The sequence below is a fragment of the Tachypleus tridentatus genome, chromosome 4, assembly GCF_004210375.1.
Source record: "Tachypleus tridentatus isolate NWPU-2018 chromosome 4, ASM421037v1, whole genome shotgun sequence".
Classification (NCBI taxonomy): domain Eukaryota; kingdom Metazoa; phylum Arthropoda; class Merostomata; order Xiphosura; family Limulidae; genus Tachypleus; species Tachypleus tridentatus.
This window is the reverse complement of record NC_134828.1, coordinates 12,113,084-12,132,121: the sequence shown is the minus strand read 5'-3', so window position 1 is coordinate 12,132,121 and position 19,038 is coordinate 12,113,084. Positions and strand designations below refer to the sequence as shown.

Below are 19,038 nucleotides of genomic sequence, written 5' to 3'. Positions count from 1 at the left end.
AACAGATTCTACACAACTGAAGAAAATTAAAATAATGAAATAACTTTAGGAAATGGGTAAGTACTACTTACAATAACTAACAGAAGCCTATTGGTTTGTTCAACATAAGAAGAAAACTATACAGCTCCTCTATAATTCAAATTATAAACATACTTACCACATATCAATCGATATTATCAACTAACTTCACTGACCTGAGTAAGTAGTTCTCCGTGTCAGTCAATACCGTCAGCTAACTTTACTAATAAACATTGGTAAGTAGTTCTCCGTGTCAGTCAATACAGTCAGCTAACTTTACTAATAAACATTGGTAAGTAGTTCTCCGTGTTAGTCAATACCGTCAGCTAACTTTACTAATAAACATTGGTAAGTAGTTCTCCGTGTTAGTCAATACCGTCAGCTAACTTTACTAATAAACATTGGTAAGTAGTTCTCCGTGTCAGTCAATACCGTCAGCTAACTTTACTAACATTGGTAAGTAGTTCTCCGTGTCAGTCAATACCGTCAGCTAACTTTACTAACAAACATTGGTAAGTAGTTCTCCGTGTCAGTCAATACCGTCAGCTAACTTTACTAATAAACATTGGTAAGTAGTTCTCCGTGTCAGTCAATACAGTCAGCTAACTTTACTAATAAACATTGGTAAGTAGTTCTCCGTGTTAGTCAATACCGTCAGCTAACTTTACTAATAAACATTGGTAAGTAGTTCTCCGTGTCAGTCAATACCGTGAGCTAACTTTACTAATAAACATTGGTAAGTAGTTCTCCGTGTCAGTCAATACAGTCAGCTAACTTTACTAACAAACATTGGTAAGTAGTTCTCCGTGTCAGTCAATACCGTCAGCTAACTTTACTAATAAACATTGGTAAGTAGTTCTCCGTGTCAGTCAATACCGTCAGCTAACTTTACTAATAAACATTGGTAAGTAGTTCTCCATGTCAGTCAATACAGTCAGCTAACTTTACTAATAAACATTGGTAAGTAGTTCTCCGTGTCAGTCAATACAGTCAGCTAACTTTACTAATAAACATTGGTAAGTAGTTCTCCGTGTCAGTCAATACAGTCAGCTAACTTTACTAATGAACATTGGTAAGTAGTTCTCCGTGTTAGTCAATACCGTCAGCTAACTTTACTAATAAAAACATTGGTAAGTAGTTCTCCGTCTCAGTCAATACCGTCAGCTAACTTTACTAATAAACATTGGTAAGTAGTTCTCCGTGTCAGTCAATACCGTCAGCTAACTTTACTAACATTGGTAAGTAGTTCTCCGTGTCAGTCAATACAGTCAGCTAACTTTACTAATAAACATTGGTAAGTAGTTCTCCGTGTCAGTCAATACAGTCAGCTAACTTTACTAATAAACATTGGTAAGTAGTTCTCCGTGTCAGTCAATACCGTCAGCTAACTTTACTAATAAACATTGGTAAGTAGTTCTCCGTGTCAGTCAATACAGTCAGCTAACTTTACTAATAAACATTGGTAAGTAGTTCTCCGTGTTAGTCAATACCGTCAGCTAACTTTACTAATAAACATTGGTAAGTAGTTCTCCGTGTCAGTCAATACAGTCAGCTAACTTTACTAATGAACATTGGTAAGTAGTTCTCCGTGTTAGTCAATACCGTCAGCTAACTTTACTAATAAACATTGGTAAGTAGTTCTCCGTGTCAGTCAATACAGTCAGCTAACTTTACTAATGAACATTGGTAAGTAGTTCTCCGTGTTAGTCAATACCGTCAGCTAACTTTACTAACAAACATTGGTAAGTAGTTCTCCGTGTCAGTCAATACCGTCAGCTAACTTTACTAATAAACATTGGTAAGTAGTTCTCCGTGTCAGTCAATACCGTCAGCTAACTTTACTAATAAACATTGGTAAGTAGTTCTCCGTGTCAGTCAATACCGTCAGCTAACTTTACTAATAAACATTGGTAAGTAGTTCTCCGTGTCAGTCAATACAGTCAGCTAACTTTACTAATAAACATTGGTAAGTAGTTCTCCGTGTCAGTCAATACCGTCAGCTAACTTTACTAATAAACATTGGTAAGTAGTTCTCCGTGTCAGTCAATAGTCAGCTAACTTTACTAATAAACATTGGTAAGTAGTTCTCTACTGACCTAGAAATTAAATATAATTTTTAAAAGAACGATTTGTAATGAGTTGATTTAAATACGAAAACATACATGAAATACAGTAATCTAAGATGTGCCTTTTAAAACTAAGTTTGGTGAGAATCACAAACGGTTGACACATATATTAATCAGGACAAATATGACAAAAAAGTTTTTTTTTTTGTTTTTTTTTTACTTAATACGGGATGTGCACTTAAAATTTGCTTGTTAAGCACAGATGATTATCTATTCGGTGTCCATCATTGATATTGAAATTCGGTTTTTAGCTGCGCCATTGCAACTCTGAAAAGTTCAGAGTACAAACCATTAGCCGATAACTGTCATCTCCTGCCTGTAAGAATTTCAATTTGAGGGTAGGTTGTTGTAAATCCTGACGAGTAATGAAATCAAATCGGGTGCACGCGCACATCAGGTTTGGTATTGCTGATACACAAATACGTAGCTAATTTAAAAAAAAAGTTTGGTTTGAATCTCGCGCAAAGCTACTCGAGGGCTGTCCGCGCTAGCCGTCCCTAATGTAGCAGTGTAAGACTATGGGAAAGACAGCTAGTCATCACCACCCACCGCCAACTGTTGGGCTAATCTTTTACCAATGAATAGTGGGATTGACCGTTACATTATAACGCCCACACGGTGAAAGGACGATCATGTTTGGTGTGACGGGGATTCGAAGCCGCGACCCTCAAATTACGAGTCGATTGCCTTAACCGCCTGGCCATAAAAAAAAAAAAAGTCTCTAGCCCTGCTTAAAATAATTTCAAGTGCACCGACTATTGAGGAATTCCTCTTGTTAACGTATGAATCTTGCATGCTTGGTGCTGAGCCACTTGGGGAACATCCTAATTAATCAGCATTTCGCTCAGGTTCATTAGTGCCTTTTGTATAAATAAATCATTCTTGGAATTCTTTAAACAGTCTATGAAATGCATTATAGTCCCTTTAACGATTTCCTCTTTTGCAAACAAAATTAGTTTCAAAATATATCTAACAAACTGTTGAATACATATTCATGTTACGGGTAAAGAATACAAACACAATAGCAGAACAATAATAAGAGTATCCCATCTATTAGAATGTACAGAACCGCTTTAAACAATGGATAAGTACGTCAAGGTGACCAGGTAGAACAGTAATTATGAGAGGCGGTTGTAAGTTTATATCGGCAACCTACAACACCTGTCGTAAAAGTAAAATGTCAAAATGTAAGACAAATAACCCCATACGTAGATAAATACAATTAAAAGAGAGAGCGAAACAGCGGAAGAAAAGAACGAAATCCGTATACTTAAGAAACAAAAAAAACATTGTAATGAAAGCGTTACTAATATACGAATTAAATATTTGAAACTTGTTTTTTTCATTTATAAAGCTATTAAACTGAGACATGACCATTTTCAGTCACCAATGTTCGGTCTCTCCCTTTATTCATGCACGGCCACTTCTTTCTCTCGAAGGGGGTAGGTGCAGATATTCTAGTTTTATTTCGGCCGTAAAACGCCAATCAACCAACTAACTCTCAAAAGGAAACTGTCCGATTTGACAGAAAATAAGATCGGGAGACCGATTCAAAGTTGTGAGCGATTTATTATTATTACAATGGACCATACGTGCTAAGCCCACCACGAGTATCAAAACGCGGTATTAGCCAGGCTTAGCGATCAACAAGTTTCACGGTGCAAGATATTTTTTCACTCGAGCAAAAAGAATAGATAAGACGTTACCGAGATAAAACAAATGCTTGTCTGCAGGGAAGTTCGAACCTTGAACTTTTAGTCGACGCAGTTGTTGTTCCACTTAACTATGTCTTTAAAAAAAGGAATTTCTTATCCTTTTTTTTTCTTGACCCCCCCCCAAAAAAATCATGCCCCATATTTTGGTGCTGTGAATAAGTTATAAAAATAACTGTCAGATCCCACTATACGAACTTGAAACAGTTGGCGGTGTTGAATAGCCCTCTTCCCTCTATCACTTTAGGATTAAGGACAACGTAAAGAGCTGTCGGTTAGCCTTGCGCGGAACAATAAAACTTACCCCTTGAAAAAATTTGAACTTCTTTGATAGAATCACAAGAAGAACATTACTAAAAATTTGGGGTATTTTGTGAACCATTTGTATAATCGTTCTTTATGTAAGACCACGTAGACTTTTATTATCAGAAGGTGATAAAAGCAGTTTCTATGTGTTAACAACTTTAGGATATTACACAGGGTTCAGAAGAACTGAGGCAACTTCCACTCGATGTTGGCCCGGCATGGCCAAGCGTGTTAAGGCGTGCGACTCGTAATCTGACGGTCGCGGGTTCGCATCCCCGTCGCATCAAACATGTTCGCCCTCCCAGCCGTGGGGGCGTTATAATGTGACGGTCAATCCCACTATTCGTTGGTAAAAAGAGCAGCCCAAGAGTTGGCGGTGGGTGGTGATGACTAGCTGCCTTCCCTCTATCTAGTCTTACACTGCTAAATTAGGGACGGCTAGCACAGATAGCCCTCGAGTAGCTTTGTGCGAAATTCCAAAACAAACAAACAAACCACTGAATGTTATACAATGTAGAAAGAAAAACCAATTTTCAGATATCATACTGTGAAAAACAAAGCACAGAGCTCACTTCCGCTTGAGGATACACACACACACACTCTTCGTAGAAAAAAATAACATAACCCAACTTACAGATATCATATTGTGTTTGAAATAACAGAGCACAAATCAGCAATGTAAAAAAATATATTTTGAACAACCCAATTATGTTCGTAAGAAGCACACAGCACACAACCGACGTTAACTCGAAGCTACACATTGTAGAAGAAAAACCAACTAAATACTCCGTCTTAATAGAAGTCGTGGTGTTTCAGGGGTTTTTGTTTTTTTAATTTCGCACAAAGCTAATAGAGGGCTATCTAGCTAGCTGTTCCTAATTATTCAGTGATAAGGCCAAGAGGGAAGGCAGGCAACACCACTGCCACTAATTCGTCGGATAGTCTTTTACCAACGAAGAGCGAGATTCACTATAAACTGTTAATGCTCTTACGGCTGAAAAGGAGATTATATTCTGTGGCGTGATTCGAACCCGAGATCCGCAGATAGCGATTCAAGTGCCCTAACCACCAGGTTATGCCACTGTGTTTAAATATCTACAACAGAAGTTCAAGGTTCAAGCTGAAAAACAACAAAAATTGCGAGCTAACAAAATAATAGACAAATGTGATGGTTACGAACAAACTGTTTTGTGTGCTATAGAATCTTCGTATGGGTAGCAAATACAAAAGAAACGTTAAACACGAAAACATGTCTCTCTTCAACAAATTACCGAGAACTTTAAGACATTCTCTTACGATTTTTTAAGGCGTCCCAGTGGCATAATGGTATGTATACGGACATACACTGCTAGAAACCAGGTTCCGATACCTGTAGTGGGCAGAGCACAATCCTTTGTGTACCTTTGGGCTTAATAACAAAAAAACTGTTTTTAACAATGTATTCTCGACATATTGACCTCAAAATTTCATATGTGTGTAATACGACAGTATTAAACAAATTCCAACGATCACTTTATATCTAATTCACACGCACACGTAAAGTAAATGGCTCTTGTGAGGTTAAACAAACCTGGACCATCCTTCTGTAGTAACAGACAAAATGACACTACGTTATGTGTGTGTGTGTGGGAGGTGTCTTCTTTTAGCAAAGCCACATCAGGTTATCTGCTGTGTACACAGAAAGGAATCGAACCTCTGATTTTAGCGTTGTAAATACGAAGGCTTACCTCTACGTTAGAACGTAAGGTAGACCGAACAAACTATGCCGAAAGAAAAAAAAAAAACATCTCATCTGAATTTTCTTTAAATTCTGGCCTGAATTCTAAATGAATGCATGCAGATTTGTTGTCAAAGTCAACGTATTGTTGATTTATACGGTTTATAGCCAAAGGCACTGCGTTATTTATATATACTTTATTTTTGAGGGCACTGTACTGTTTGTTGATATATTTTGTTGTCGATGGTGTCCCCGTTGTTCCAACAATCAATTAATTTTCCAACTATACAAGTCCTCAAATTATTACTACCACCACCAAAAATACCTGTAGAAGGCTACTAGGCCTGCGTCCTTTCCTGGAATTGTATGACAGTTCTACAACAATGTATGAGCTGTCATCACAGTGTTATGTATAACAAAGCAGATGTTATTGAAATATTACTTTTCTGTTGTAACCATCATGAGATTTTTTACTAAAGAAAAACATTTTTCTGTTTTGCATAGTTAATACATACCAATTTTTTATTGGTTAAATCGGAAACATATTTTTCTGCAAATTTCAATTGTTTTATGTATTGCTTATTCATATAAATACTTCCTAGTTATAAAATAATACAAAGTTATGATTAGTGATGATTGGTACGGTAGTTTCCGAGATCCAAGTTTCGGACATAGCAAAACTTCATTACAATGAGATTGTTGTTGTCCAGCACAAAACTATACAATGGACTATCCGCATTCTTTCCACCTGTAATTAAACACCAGGTCTTATTGTTTTAAATCTTAAAAATCTACCAGAATATATGCTGTTAGTTTATTCAGTTTGTTGCTAAGGGACATTTAAATAATTCACTGAAAGCTACACAAAAGCTGTTTGCACTAGTCATTCATGCCTTGGAATTGAGAGGCTAGAAAGAAGCATCTAGCTCTCGTGTTGCTCTCATTGGATAATGCTAAGACTATGCATGGCTAGGTTGTCAAGAGTGCTCGATCCGCAATGTGAGTTAAGGGACCGAGCCATCTCAACTTTTTTGGCCAAAGAGGCGCAACAGTGTTACGATCTAGCCCAGTATTTGTTAATAAAAGAGTAGCCTGGCCAAGAGTTGGTTGTGGGTGACGTTGAATGGCCACAATCATTTTAGTCTATCACTTCAAAATTACAGACGGCTAATGCAGGTAACCCTAGAGTAGCTTTGAGATAAAATTCAATAAACAATAAGGAGTTTGGTTACTCACAGTGTATAAGGTATTCGATTGGGTAGTTGACTTTGCGCTAAAGTAATCTGATCTAACAGTATACACTGACATTCACCTTTATAACGCTCAACTGGTCCCAAAACATTATTTTACAGCATCGGGATACAAACTATATACTCTAGGATTTACAGTTTGGCACATAAACTATTAGGTAACTTTGAGCCGTTGTCCAGGAAACTATGATATTGGTTTATACAGTTTAATTTTGTGCTGTTAACTTGTATACACTGTCATGAACTTGTTACTTTGTCATAATTCATTCATGAATGAAAGTAGTCAACTATTTTAGTTTGTCTTTGGTACAACAAGTATTAATTTGTATTTAAAATATCAAACTTATAATAAACTTTGATTTCATTCCAGAAAGTTGGGTACAAGTTAACCAGTAAACTTCTAACAAACATTGCTGTGTATTTTGTACAATGAGGTTTAAAACGCTAAAGAGAAAACCAATCAATAAACCTCGTAAGCATTATGCAGTCCTTATAACATTCTGAAGTCTAATGAGTTACTTCATACGCCAGAGGACGTAAAGGTTTTCAAACTGAATGAACAATTGATATTATAACTACACTCACATTTGTCAGAATATAGCTGGTTGTAAGATCACCATTTGTGAAGCGTATGTAAATTACAATACGAAACCAAATTAACTAATAGAAGTTACTGGAGCTATATTATAAATAAGACAACTTGAAAGTATCTTAACAGTCTGTGTACAATTAAAAGTGTGTAAACTCACGAAACTTGATCGTGGTAATGACATTTTATGTCACGTGTATCGTCATTATTTTTATTATGAATACTCCTTGTCGAACAAGTTGTTTCATTTAAAACAACACCCTGTGAATACCACAACTCATGTACCAACATCATGTCAAAGAAAATTCAATAAGAGTTATTAAAATATTTGTTAGGTATGTTTATCAAATTAGATCTTTCTCAATATTTATGTCACGTATGTCCACTTACACTGGATTTATCAGAATGTTTATGTCACATGTCCACTTACACTAGATTTATCAGAATGTTTATGTCACATGCCCAGTCAAACTAGATTTATCAGAATGTTTGTCACATGCCCAGTCAAACTAGATTTATCAGAATGTTTGTCACATGTCCAGTCAAACTAGATTTATCAGAATGTTTATGTCACATGTCCAGTCAAACTAGATTTATCAGAATGTTTATGTCACATGTCCAGTCAAACTAGATTTATCAGAATGTTTATGTCACATGTCCAGTCAAACTAGCTTTATCAGAATGTTTATGTCACATGTCCAGTCAAACTAGATTTATCAGAATGTTTATGTCACATGTCCAGTCAAACTAGATTTATCAGAATGTTTATGTCACATGTCCAGTCAAACTAGATTTATCAGAATGTTTGTCACATGTCCAGTCAAACTAGATTTATCAGAATGTTTGTCACATGTCCAGTCAAACTAGATTTATCAGAATGTTTGTCACATGTCCAGTCAAACTAGATTTATCAGAATGTTTATGTCACATGTCCAGTCAAACTAGATTTATCAGAATGTTTATGTCACATGTCCAGTCAAACTAGATTTATCAGAATGTTTATGTCACATGTCCAGTCAAACTAGATTTATCAGAATGTTTATGTCACATATCCAGTCAAACTAGATTTATCAGAATGTTTATGTCACATGTCCAGTCAAACTAGATTTATCAGAATGTTTATGTCACATGTCCAGTCAAACTAGATTTATCAGAATGTTTATGTCACATGTCCAGTCAAACTAGATTTATCAGAATGTTTATGTCACATGTCCAGTCAAACTAGATTTATCAGAATGTTTATGTCACATGTCCAGTCAAACTAGATTTATCAGAATGTTTGTCACATGTCCAGTCAAACTAGATTTATCAGAATGTTTATGTCACATGTCCAGTCAAACTAGATTTATCAGAATGTTTATGTCACATGTCCAGTCAAACTAGATTTATCAGAATGTTTATGTCACATGTCCAGTCAAACTAGATTTATCAGAATGTTTATGTCACATGTCCAGTCAAACTAGATTTATCAGAATGTTTATGTCACATGTCCAGTCAAACTAGATTTATCAGAATGTTTATGTCACATGTCCAGTCAAACTAGATTTATCAGAATGTTTATGTCACATGTCCAGTCAAACTAGATTTATCAGAATGTTTATGTCACATATCCAGTCAAACTAGATTTATCAGAATGTTTATGTCACATGTCCAGTCAAACTAGATTTATCAGAATGTTTATGTCACATGTCCAGTCAAACTAGATTTATCAGAATGTTTATGTCACATGTCCAGTCAAACTAGATTTATCAGAATGTTTATGTCACATGTCCAGTCAAACTAGATTTATCAGAATGTTTATGTCACATGTCCAGTCAAACTAGATTTATCAGAATGTTTATGTCACATGTCCACTTACACTAGATTTATCAGAATGTGTATGTCACATGTCCACTTACACTAGATTTATCAGAATGTTTGTCACATGTCCAGTCGAACTAGATTTATCAGAATGTAAAGTTTACGACACTAATCTTGTTAGAGACAGGGTGAAGTTTTAATCCGTGATTACGACGAAATCCACTTTATATATCTAAAAACGGCTGGTATGGATAGAGAAAAGCACTAATAGAGGAGCGAACACCCAGACCAGCCGTTTTTAAATATATAAGGGTGAAGTTTATAAAACTGATACTGATCAGAGCCCGAGGGCTGTTGTCTCCCATTCTGATAATACAGTTAGTAAAATACAAGCAAAAAAAAAAAACCTAAATAAACTACCACTATACACCAGATAATTACAAGAGAGCTTTTATATATCTAAAAACGGCTGGTATGAGAAGATAAGACACTGACAGAAGAGCAAAGAAGGTCGAAACGTTGTTCGCTTCTATATAGTGCTTTCTCTACCAATACCAGACGTTTTAAAAAAAAAAATAATTTTTTTTTTAGTGGGTTTTCTCGTCATCACGGAAGAGAGCTTTTAGTTTTAACCCACGTTTCATCTTTGCGGCTTCTCGAGAAGGAATACACGTAGAAGTCGCAAAAGTGAAACGTAGCTTACAATAAATGTTTCCTTACAATAATCTGGAATAAAATGTATAAATCCCTCCGGTATCCACTACTCATCTTGAAAGACAAGAGAAAAATGTCACCCATTCTATCAAAGGTGATTCAGTTTGTGTAGCAGATGAAGCACCTACGTTAGGCTTATCTGATCTCTATGGGCTGAAGTTTGGACAAAAGAAATGTGAGAACGAACAATGATTAACGCGGTCAATATTAAAAAATTACTTCTAATTCGATTGATCTTTGTTCAGTTTTGATTTGAATAATTTCTGTCCTTTTACAGTGTATATTTAGGCTTCAGAAATATTAGCAACGTTTACGATCATTTGGTATTTTCATCTCTGACCACTCTTGAAAATTGACCATTTCACTTCCCGCCCTTTTGGACTCAACACGCCTAAACGTCACGGTTCAGGCAGGAAGTTGGGCTTGCGTGATATCCGGTCGTTACCCTGAGGTGGATGAAAGTGTTCGTACGTTCCACATACAAATATATACATAAATTATACGTGTGTGTGTGTGTGGGGGGGGGATCATGCCGCTCATAGAGAACCAAGCGAATCGAACTGTGCAAATTAAAATCCAATAGTCAAACGGACTACAATTTACACACTATGATTACATATGAATATCCGATACAATGTAACTCGAACACGATAACAGGAAAACTATTACCTTTAGTAGTGAGATGTAATATTTTTCGTTTTTATCAGCACACTACAAATTACAAAAGACTACCATAAAAATTGTACACACACAACCTGGAATCAAACAGACACCTACAACCTGGAACTGAGTTGTTGTTGACAGACGGGGGTATGAAAGAGTTAGGTATCTCGTGTTCATATCGTACTGCAGACATGTTCACCTCTTCCACAGTAAAACTGGTAATGCTACGGGAGGTAAGTAAGCCACGCCATCTTTTTTTGCCAAATATATACAAGTTCGCTTCGTTTTCGATGTTTATGAACAAACAATTGAATTTAACAAAATACAAACATACGCGGTTACGAAGTCGGGTTATAAAATTCGAGTGCTACTCGTTAACTTACTTCGATCTGTTACACTTTGTAAGCAGTTACACCTTTCTGATGTTTTTTCAGTCATAATAATTCCTTGAGGAGAATGTTATTTCTATAAAGATATATTTTCAACAACAGGAAAGAAGCCATCTAGCGTTCTGTATAATAACTAAGAACAAAAACTCGACTCACAGTTAAAGACAGGGCTCAACACCTGACGTATAATTATCACATTCGAATTTTAAAGATAGGCACGAGCCTACTTTAAATTATATGTTTATAACCTGTCTTAATATTGTACAAGAGGCATACATTTCGAGCGAGGTGTGAAAAAGTTACCACCATCAGTGTTAGCGATAAGAAAGTCTAAAACGCGAGGAAACTGACCATTGGGCGCCACAACAGCAGACACGAATGTAAGAAAATAAAGTAACAACTGGAAATTTATGTTTATAATGTCTGAAGGTCATAGAAGTTAAATTACTAAATTATTTCACACATTTATATTATGACTGACTTCATGTCTGAAAAAGTAAATATGACCGTGTTTTACATATAAATACACTTGTCAAGTTAACAGTTTATATGGTACTGTTTGATCCAAAACCATGACACTATGAACCTCGATCAAGGAATGCTTAGATAGTGTTAGTAAAATATAACTTAGGAACTGTAAGTGGTGCCATCTAGGATTGTAAATTACGTAGTGGTAATATTAATATGTATTATGCTACTATTACAATAAATAACTAAATAATATTGCTGTTGTATTACTTTACATAGTATTTGGGCATTAAAAAAAATATTACCTTTTCCCTTGTCAAAGTTGTGACTTCTTTTGCGATCAACGCATGCTGGCCCTCATGCTTACTACATATATATATATATATATAAATAAAATATGTCACTTGTATATACACATGGCTTGAGCAATACGACTGTCCGCACTAGACCATAATTAAACTTTAATTAAAGTATTTGGAAAGTTAAAAATAAAAAGTTTGTATTCGAAGCTGGTTTATAACGGACATCCACGTAGTTTATTTTTTAAATAAAAATTCAGTTTAAATATTTGGAAATTGATCTTAAACCTTTCTTAACCAAAATCCCAATTAGCCGTTGCCACAGTTTTTTTAAAGCTTAACTTTAAATTATTTTAAAGGCATTTTAATTTTAAGTCTAGCAGTTTTCTGTACCAACCGTCATGTTAAATTTGTAGTCATTTTCCGAGATCGCGTGTTTTGACTTTTCACGACTCACCTCAGTCATATATACGTGGTTATTTCCCATGACTCCCATGTCCACTTCCTGAGCACTTTCAAACCTTTCTCGCTTTATCTCGATCATATTGTGTCACTTACCGAAGTGTTCGATTCATGATAAGTTACCGATCTGTGAACTTTTCTTTTTTTCAGTTACGAGACTAGAAAACAACACCAGAGGAAATTCCTAGAATTCGAAATAGTGGGAAAAAAAAAAGAATATTCTATATGATGCACCCGTCGCGCACGTGCACATACGACGGGCCTTTCCAAGCACGTTCTGCTGCTGCAAGCCGAAGTCACTTTGATCTCAATTCCTGCTTGTCATCACACCGTTCGTTACTCTGTGTCTATCTGACGAATCCTTTCTAATTATCAAGATATTAGTAGTTGTTCTTCAAATACGGTAGCATCATAAGCTGGCTCTAGAGTAAAAAACTCCATCAGTCCAAGCTTAGCAGCCTCCAACTGCGCGAGGCACTGGACTGCGACCACTTTGCAGGCACCAGACACTCGTGGGAAACTGATGCCTTGCTGACATCGTGGGAACAATAAGCACATTGCTGTTCCATTTAGTGTCCGTGCACCCCTCCAAACCAGCTGACGTTCAAACAACTTCAAATTTCAAGTATTTAATTCGTGAACGTGTATGTGCGTGAGTGCGTTTGTATGTGCGTACACATGCAATGCCCACCCAAGTGAAATCATGACAATTAAGCTGCATATCGCCACGGGCATTATGCTTAACAATATGAGCAACAACAACAAAAATATGCCTTATTTACATCAGGTTTGTCCAACTAGTAACGGGTCACATAGTATTAATTATAATGAAAAAAAAAACAACAAAAAACAACTAACCTATCACGGTTTAATTCGTGTTTATTGGTAGTAAACACCTAAGTTACCCAGCGAAAGATAAAGATTAATCAACTGTGCCCCAAAAATCACAGGCTCTAAACATACATCCTATTTTTATCTTTATTATTTTAAGTCATTGTCTGGTTAATTGGAATCTGGTTTAAACTGATTCGCGAGGTGCCGATTGAACAACTCCTATAAATATCTGAAATCAAGGACGTTTCATGATCAAGTTTATGAACAAACACACTTTAGTAGCTTTTGTACTTTGAGATTGCTCAAGTTGTCTTTGAAGAAACAGTTGAATCAACTCCAGAGCAGTTTCTGAAACGGAAGAATCAACCACTAGATCAGAGAAAGAAGATAACAGCTGTACCACGTGTTGCTGAAGAAAAAGTTGGAACAATCTCAGATGAGGTTCGGTGGATGAAGAACTACTAGACTGGAGTTTAGGTTCTGGGAAAGAGGAACCACTACACTGGATTTTAGAACAAGATAACAGCTGTACCAGGTGGTGCTTGAGAGATAGTTGGAGTACCTTCAGACTGGGCTCTACGAAGATTTATTTATTTCAGATATTCGGGCAAAGCTACACAATGTAGCTAGCTGTGCCTAATTTTAAAATGATAGACTAGAGGAAACGCAAATTGTCAACAATTTCTGGTCATCTGAGAAAACAAAACAGCTAGAAGTAGGTCATTTATTTTAGTTAAAGCATGAGCTATTTTGAGAATCTATCGAGAAGGCACATTAGAACTATTCACATACGTCAGATTAAAATAATACAAATAAAATTGTTAATCAACAATCGTATAAGATTGTTATATTCTTATCGTATAAGAAGGATAAAACTGCATCTCTAAAAAATACATAAAAGAGACAACAATAATCTGAAAGCCTTGAAATATACCACGGATTTATAAAATGTTGAGAGAAAAGAATGAAATTCATAGAAACAAAAAATACCAAACTAACAATTGTTTTGTTTTGGAATTTCACACAAAGCTACTCGAGGGCTATCTGCGCTAGCCGTCCCCAATTTAGCAGTGTAAGACTAGAGGGAAGGCAGCTGGTCATCACCACCCACCGCAAACTCTTGGGCTACTCTTTTACCAACGAATAGTGGGATTGACCGTACATTATAACGTCCCCACGGCTAAATAAGCGAGCATGTTTGGTGCAACGGGGATTCGTACCCGCGACCCTTAGATTACGAGTCAAACGCCTTAACCACCTGGCCATGCCGGGCCCTAACGAATTATCTTCATAACCTATGTTCTGTTTCTAGTGAAGACGTTCAAAAAAATGTACTCTGTTTATTGTTCACGATACTAGCAATAAAACCGTCATAAAACAAATGATATTTATTGTTTATAATACTCGCTATAAAATATATATTTTTAGTTAGGATTGAATATTCACATAAAGCAGCTGGTCAGAAACTAAAAATTCCTCACAAAGAAAATTACAGCAAATAACTGGAAGAAAGAATCAAAGAACTCTTTTTTTTTTGTCATCCAAAAAACTGACGAAAATGATTTAACCTCCCTCCAGGTTAATCTTATGTAAGTTAAGAACTTACGAGTCAAAGTAATTGACAATAATATCAGTATTTTAACTTCATTATATCTGCTATGTCCAGTGCCGACGAGACCTTTCGTCTAGTACAATGGCTCATCATCAGGCTAACTAGGTCACAACAGATACAATAACGATTCATTATTATTTACTGTTTTGAAATAAACATGTAGTACAGACTCACATAAAGAGCAGATAGACAATTTTTTTTTGTTTTTTTACCGTGTAATACGGTTGAAATACGAAGGGTTATTTGTTTGTTTGTTTTAAACTGATGGGTAAAGCTCCCAGCGTATTTATTGTTACCTTCAGTTTACGCACACCCATTTTTGATCGCTATTGTTAAGGGACTCGGTGATTTGGCGAAGAAAGAGACAACAATAACTGTCACAGATCATTTATAATCACAACTGTCGAGTGCGCGATGCGATACGGGAAATACAATAAGTAGAAGATATTGATAAAAAAGCAGATTTGTCAATAATGAAATGACAAAGAAAACATGTCCGATAAGCCCTACTGGAACGTGAGCTGTTCATCTTTCATCTTCTTTAACTTATCATCATATAATAATTTATTGTACAGGGTAAACTACAAGACGTTATAACAAAGAAAATATACCATGACAGACGCAAGACGCTATCAGAGGTTGAGAATACCGAGACGTGCCACAGAATTAGAAACCAATACTACCCTCTCCTATTCTGATAGAAACCAATACTACCCTCTCCTATTCTGATAGAAACCAATACTACCCTCTCCTATTCTGATAAATACGCATTAGGACATCATCAACATGTAGAAACATTGCGACAGAACTGGTGGCTTGTACTAAAAGTTAGCCATATTTCACAAACTCAGTTCGTTCAAAATGAAGGACGCAGTAAAATGTAGTTGAATTTAGAAAACATTCAATAAGAAACAAAGATCACCCACTGTAGATCAAATTCTGTCCAGAAATATATCTCAGAACAGCTGGTATTAACTGATGGAGCAGAGAACAACGTTTCGACTTTCTTAGATCTTCAGGTTAACAAAAAGAGAGTTTGCAACTGACCTGAAAACGGCCTAAGAAGGTCGAAACATTGCTCTCTGTTTTTATTAGTAAAAGTGTTAATACCAATACCAGCCGTCCTGAGATATATTTTTTTCTTCAAGTGGGTTTATGGTCATCACGAATCTGTCCATAAATGCTTCTCCACACGTCCGGGTCCAATCTAGATAGTGTCCACACTACTAACAACAGTGCATAAAATAGTAATTCTACATCTAGTGAATCCTGGTAGTGTGTTATGGCTGTCATCACCCATGTTTTGCTGTTATATATTGTGACAGTCTGTTCTGCGACACAGCAATACCACTGAGCTAAATATAAGTTATTGAGCTACTTTAATAAAACAGTGAACTTTGCTCCTTGTTTAAATATGTAAAAACAGAACTGCTGAGAGAGGTAAGTAAAAGGTAACTCGGGTTTTTTAATAGTAGAAACACGATGTAAGCTTACAGATAAAACTTGCACATCTTACAACTGTCCAGTTGAATACTTTATTTAATACTAAACGGCAACACATTTAATAAAGGAAACTTAATTTTGGGAACTTTGCTTCAATACAACGATAAAAATTCGAAGCCCATTTCTACATTATGAACATTCTGATGGTGTCGTATCTAAGTCTTCATAGATTTTTATGTGCATGTTTGACTTTAATATTAATTTTTGTAATATTTCTGTGCCAACTGTCGTCAACAGAGACATAAAACAACCAACGTTATTTGTATGTATTAAAAATAGTGAGTCAGTGTAATGCGCAACATACGAAGGATAAAAAGAACAAAAATTAACATAATTTATTTCACAATAAAATGAAAATTGCGAACAGAAACGACTCATTTCCTGCTCTGTGACTATTGGTTGCCGGCTGGTGTGGCACACTGGAGCATTTGTCACTCAGTTCACTCAAGAATGTCCGCCCCTTACCTAAGTTGTTTTGAATCATTTGCGGACGGTTCCCACAGAGGCCGATTTCTGTTCCTACTTCGTGTTGTCTCCTCATCACCTGAACTATACCACTTCGCGCAATACCGAGTGACTGTTTCCTGCACGCGGCACGAGCTAGCAAGAAGGTATGTCGACGTCACGTAACGATCACACACATACATACATACACATACACACAAAAAAAACCTCTTTTCACATGAGAACTTTCGTTCTTGCCATTCCCACATGGGTATAATATACTGATATTCTGACGAGCCATAACTAATAAGTATAGCACCGCTGATGGTTAGCCAGCATCTGTTCCACCGTCATCCAAGTTGGAATTTTTAATACGAAACTTGATGGGAACACACACAGCTTCCCACACACTCATCATTACACAGACCAAAGTCAAACCACGTCGCTATTACGTACGGAATGATATCTCACGAGCTTGATTATATTCGTCAATACCCCCTCCTTCCATCAATCCATTCCTCAAAACTGAGGACTCCATCTTTACGTATTTGAAAATTTACACGTTAAAAGGAAAATCGTTTACTTTGCGTGGTTCTATACAGTACTTTTACATCTCTCTGCTTAAAAACAAAATACAGACCTGACAGACACACAGTTAACAGGATACAATATATTCAGTAACTATAGTATCGAGGAGAAAATACTCTCGGGTGCAGCAATTCACGTTAATAAATAAAATTACTTATTAATTAAGGATTTTTCTAAAAGCTTACATTTATTACACACACCCAAATAGTTGCACCCCAACTTTTACATAGATGGATACTTTAACAGCAGATGTACGCCTGATACTGCATAACGTTACCGGGTGAAGTCATGACGGTCGTGAACATCGAATACTTGTGATTTCCTATATTAACTTTGTTTTCACTTCGAGTTTTTCTAAGGTCGATGTTTAGTTGTGTTATTGTTCGTGTTTTTTCTCTACTGGTAATATTACTGGTATTAATTGTTCGTGTTTTACTTTGGTTCTGTTGTTCGTGCGTTTTCTTTGTTTTTTTCCTCTCTTATTCTTTTATTAACGTACGATCAAAAGGAAGGTTCTACATATATAAAAATTAAACATTAACCCAGTAATTAATATACATATTACTAATTTAACATACTGTTTTTCTTAGTGATTATAATGCTTGTTTTGTTTTGAATTTAGCAGTGTAAGGCTAGAGGAAAGGCCATCACCACCCACCGCCAACTCTTGGGTTACTCTTTTTTTTTTAACCAACGAATAATGGGATTGATCGTAACTTTATAACGCCCACATGGCTGAAAGGGCGAGCATGTTTGGTGCGACGGGATCTCGAACCAGTGACCCTCGGATTACGAGTCGAGTGCCTTAACCACCTGGTCATGCCGGGCCGATTATAATGCATCAATTCTTCAGGCTGGTCGTGTTTTCCTCTGTTAATGTCGCTATTAAATTCTGTTTATTCATTTAAGATCCATTATTTGTGTTTGTTTTTCTTATAGCAAAGACATATTGGGCTATCTGCTGTGTCCACCGACGGGAATCGAACCACATATCTAAAGAATATAAATCTGGAAACTTTCCACCGTTCCATCGGGAGACAAATTCTCACTAGCAAGTGGTAAATTGTTCTTAAATAGTTTCCAGAACATTTAATCACAGTTAAAACGAGAAGCAATCTTTCGAAAATTTTTTAAACCATTCTAAACTACATAATGTCTGTAAACACTGTTCTACAACACAGAACAAAAACATTAAAAACTAATGGCCTAACCAATTTTCAAAGCTATCACACTAAATAGTTTTTATTCAATAAAATATCTTGATAAGAAAAAAAAAATCTCCATCACTCCTTCCTTCAACAACCTGATACCCTTGTGATATCCAATACGTTCAGTTTGTTTATATCGTTTCTCCTATAAACATTAGCTTACTTATTCCTTCCTTTATAACAACCTCCTCGTTTAGGCCATTAGAACGAAGGCTGTTTTCTTACTATTTCTGACACCTAATTCCAACAAGTAAAACCGAGGAGAGCAACGCACTCTACAGGAATGTTGAAACGTTGTTACATGTTCGAACAGACGAAACACCGATTTACAGAAGT

At 36.1% G+C, this 19,038-nt stretch overlaps 1 protein-coding gene across 1 annotated transcript in view; it reads right to left on the bottom strand.

The window, feature by feature from the left end:
• LOC143250021 (uncharacterized) overlaps nt 1–12,976 on the bottom strand; it is a 37,709-nt gene extending 24,733 nt beyond the window's left edge. Inside the window, exon 1 of the mRNA XM_076500656.1 lies at nt 12,509–12,976. Within this exon, the coding sequence (XP_076356771.1) occupies nt 12,509–12,595 (87 nt within the window). The 5' untranslated portion in view covers nt 12,596–12,976. The remainder of the gene's footprint in view (nt 1–12,508) is intronic.
• Between the last annotated feature and the right edge of the window lie 6,062 nt (nt 12,977–19,038).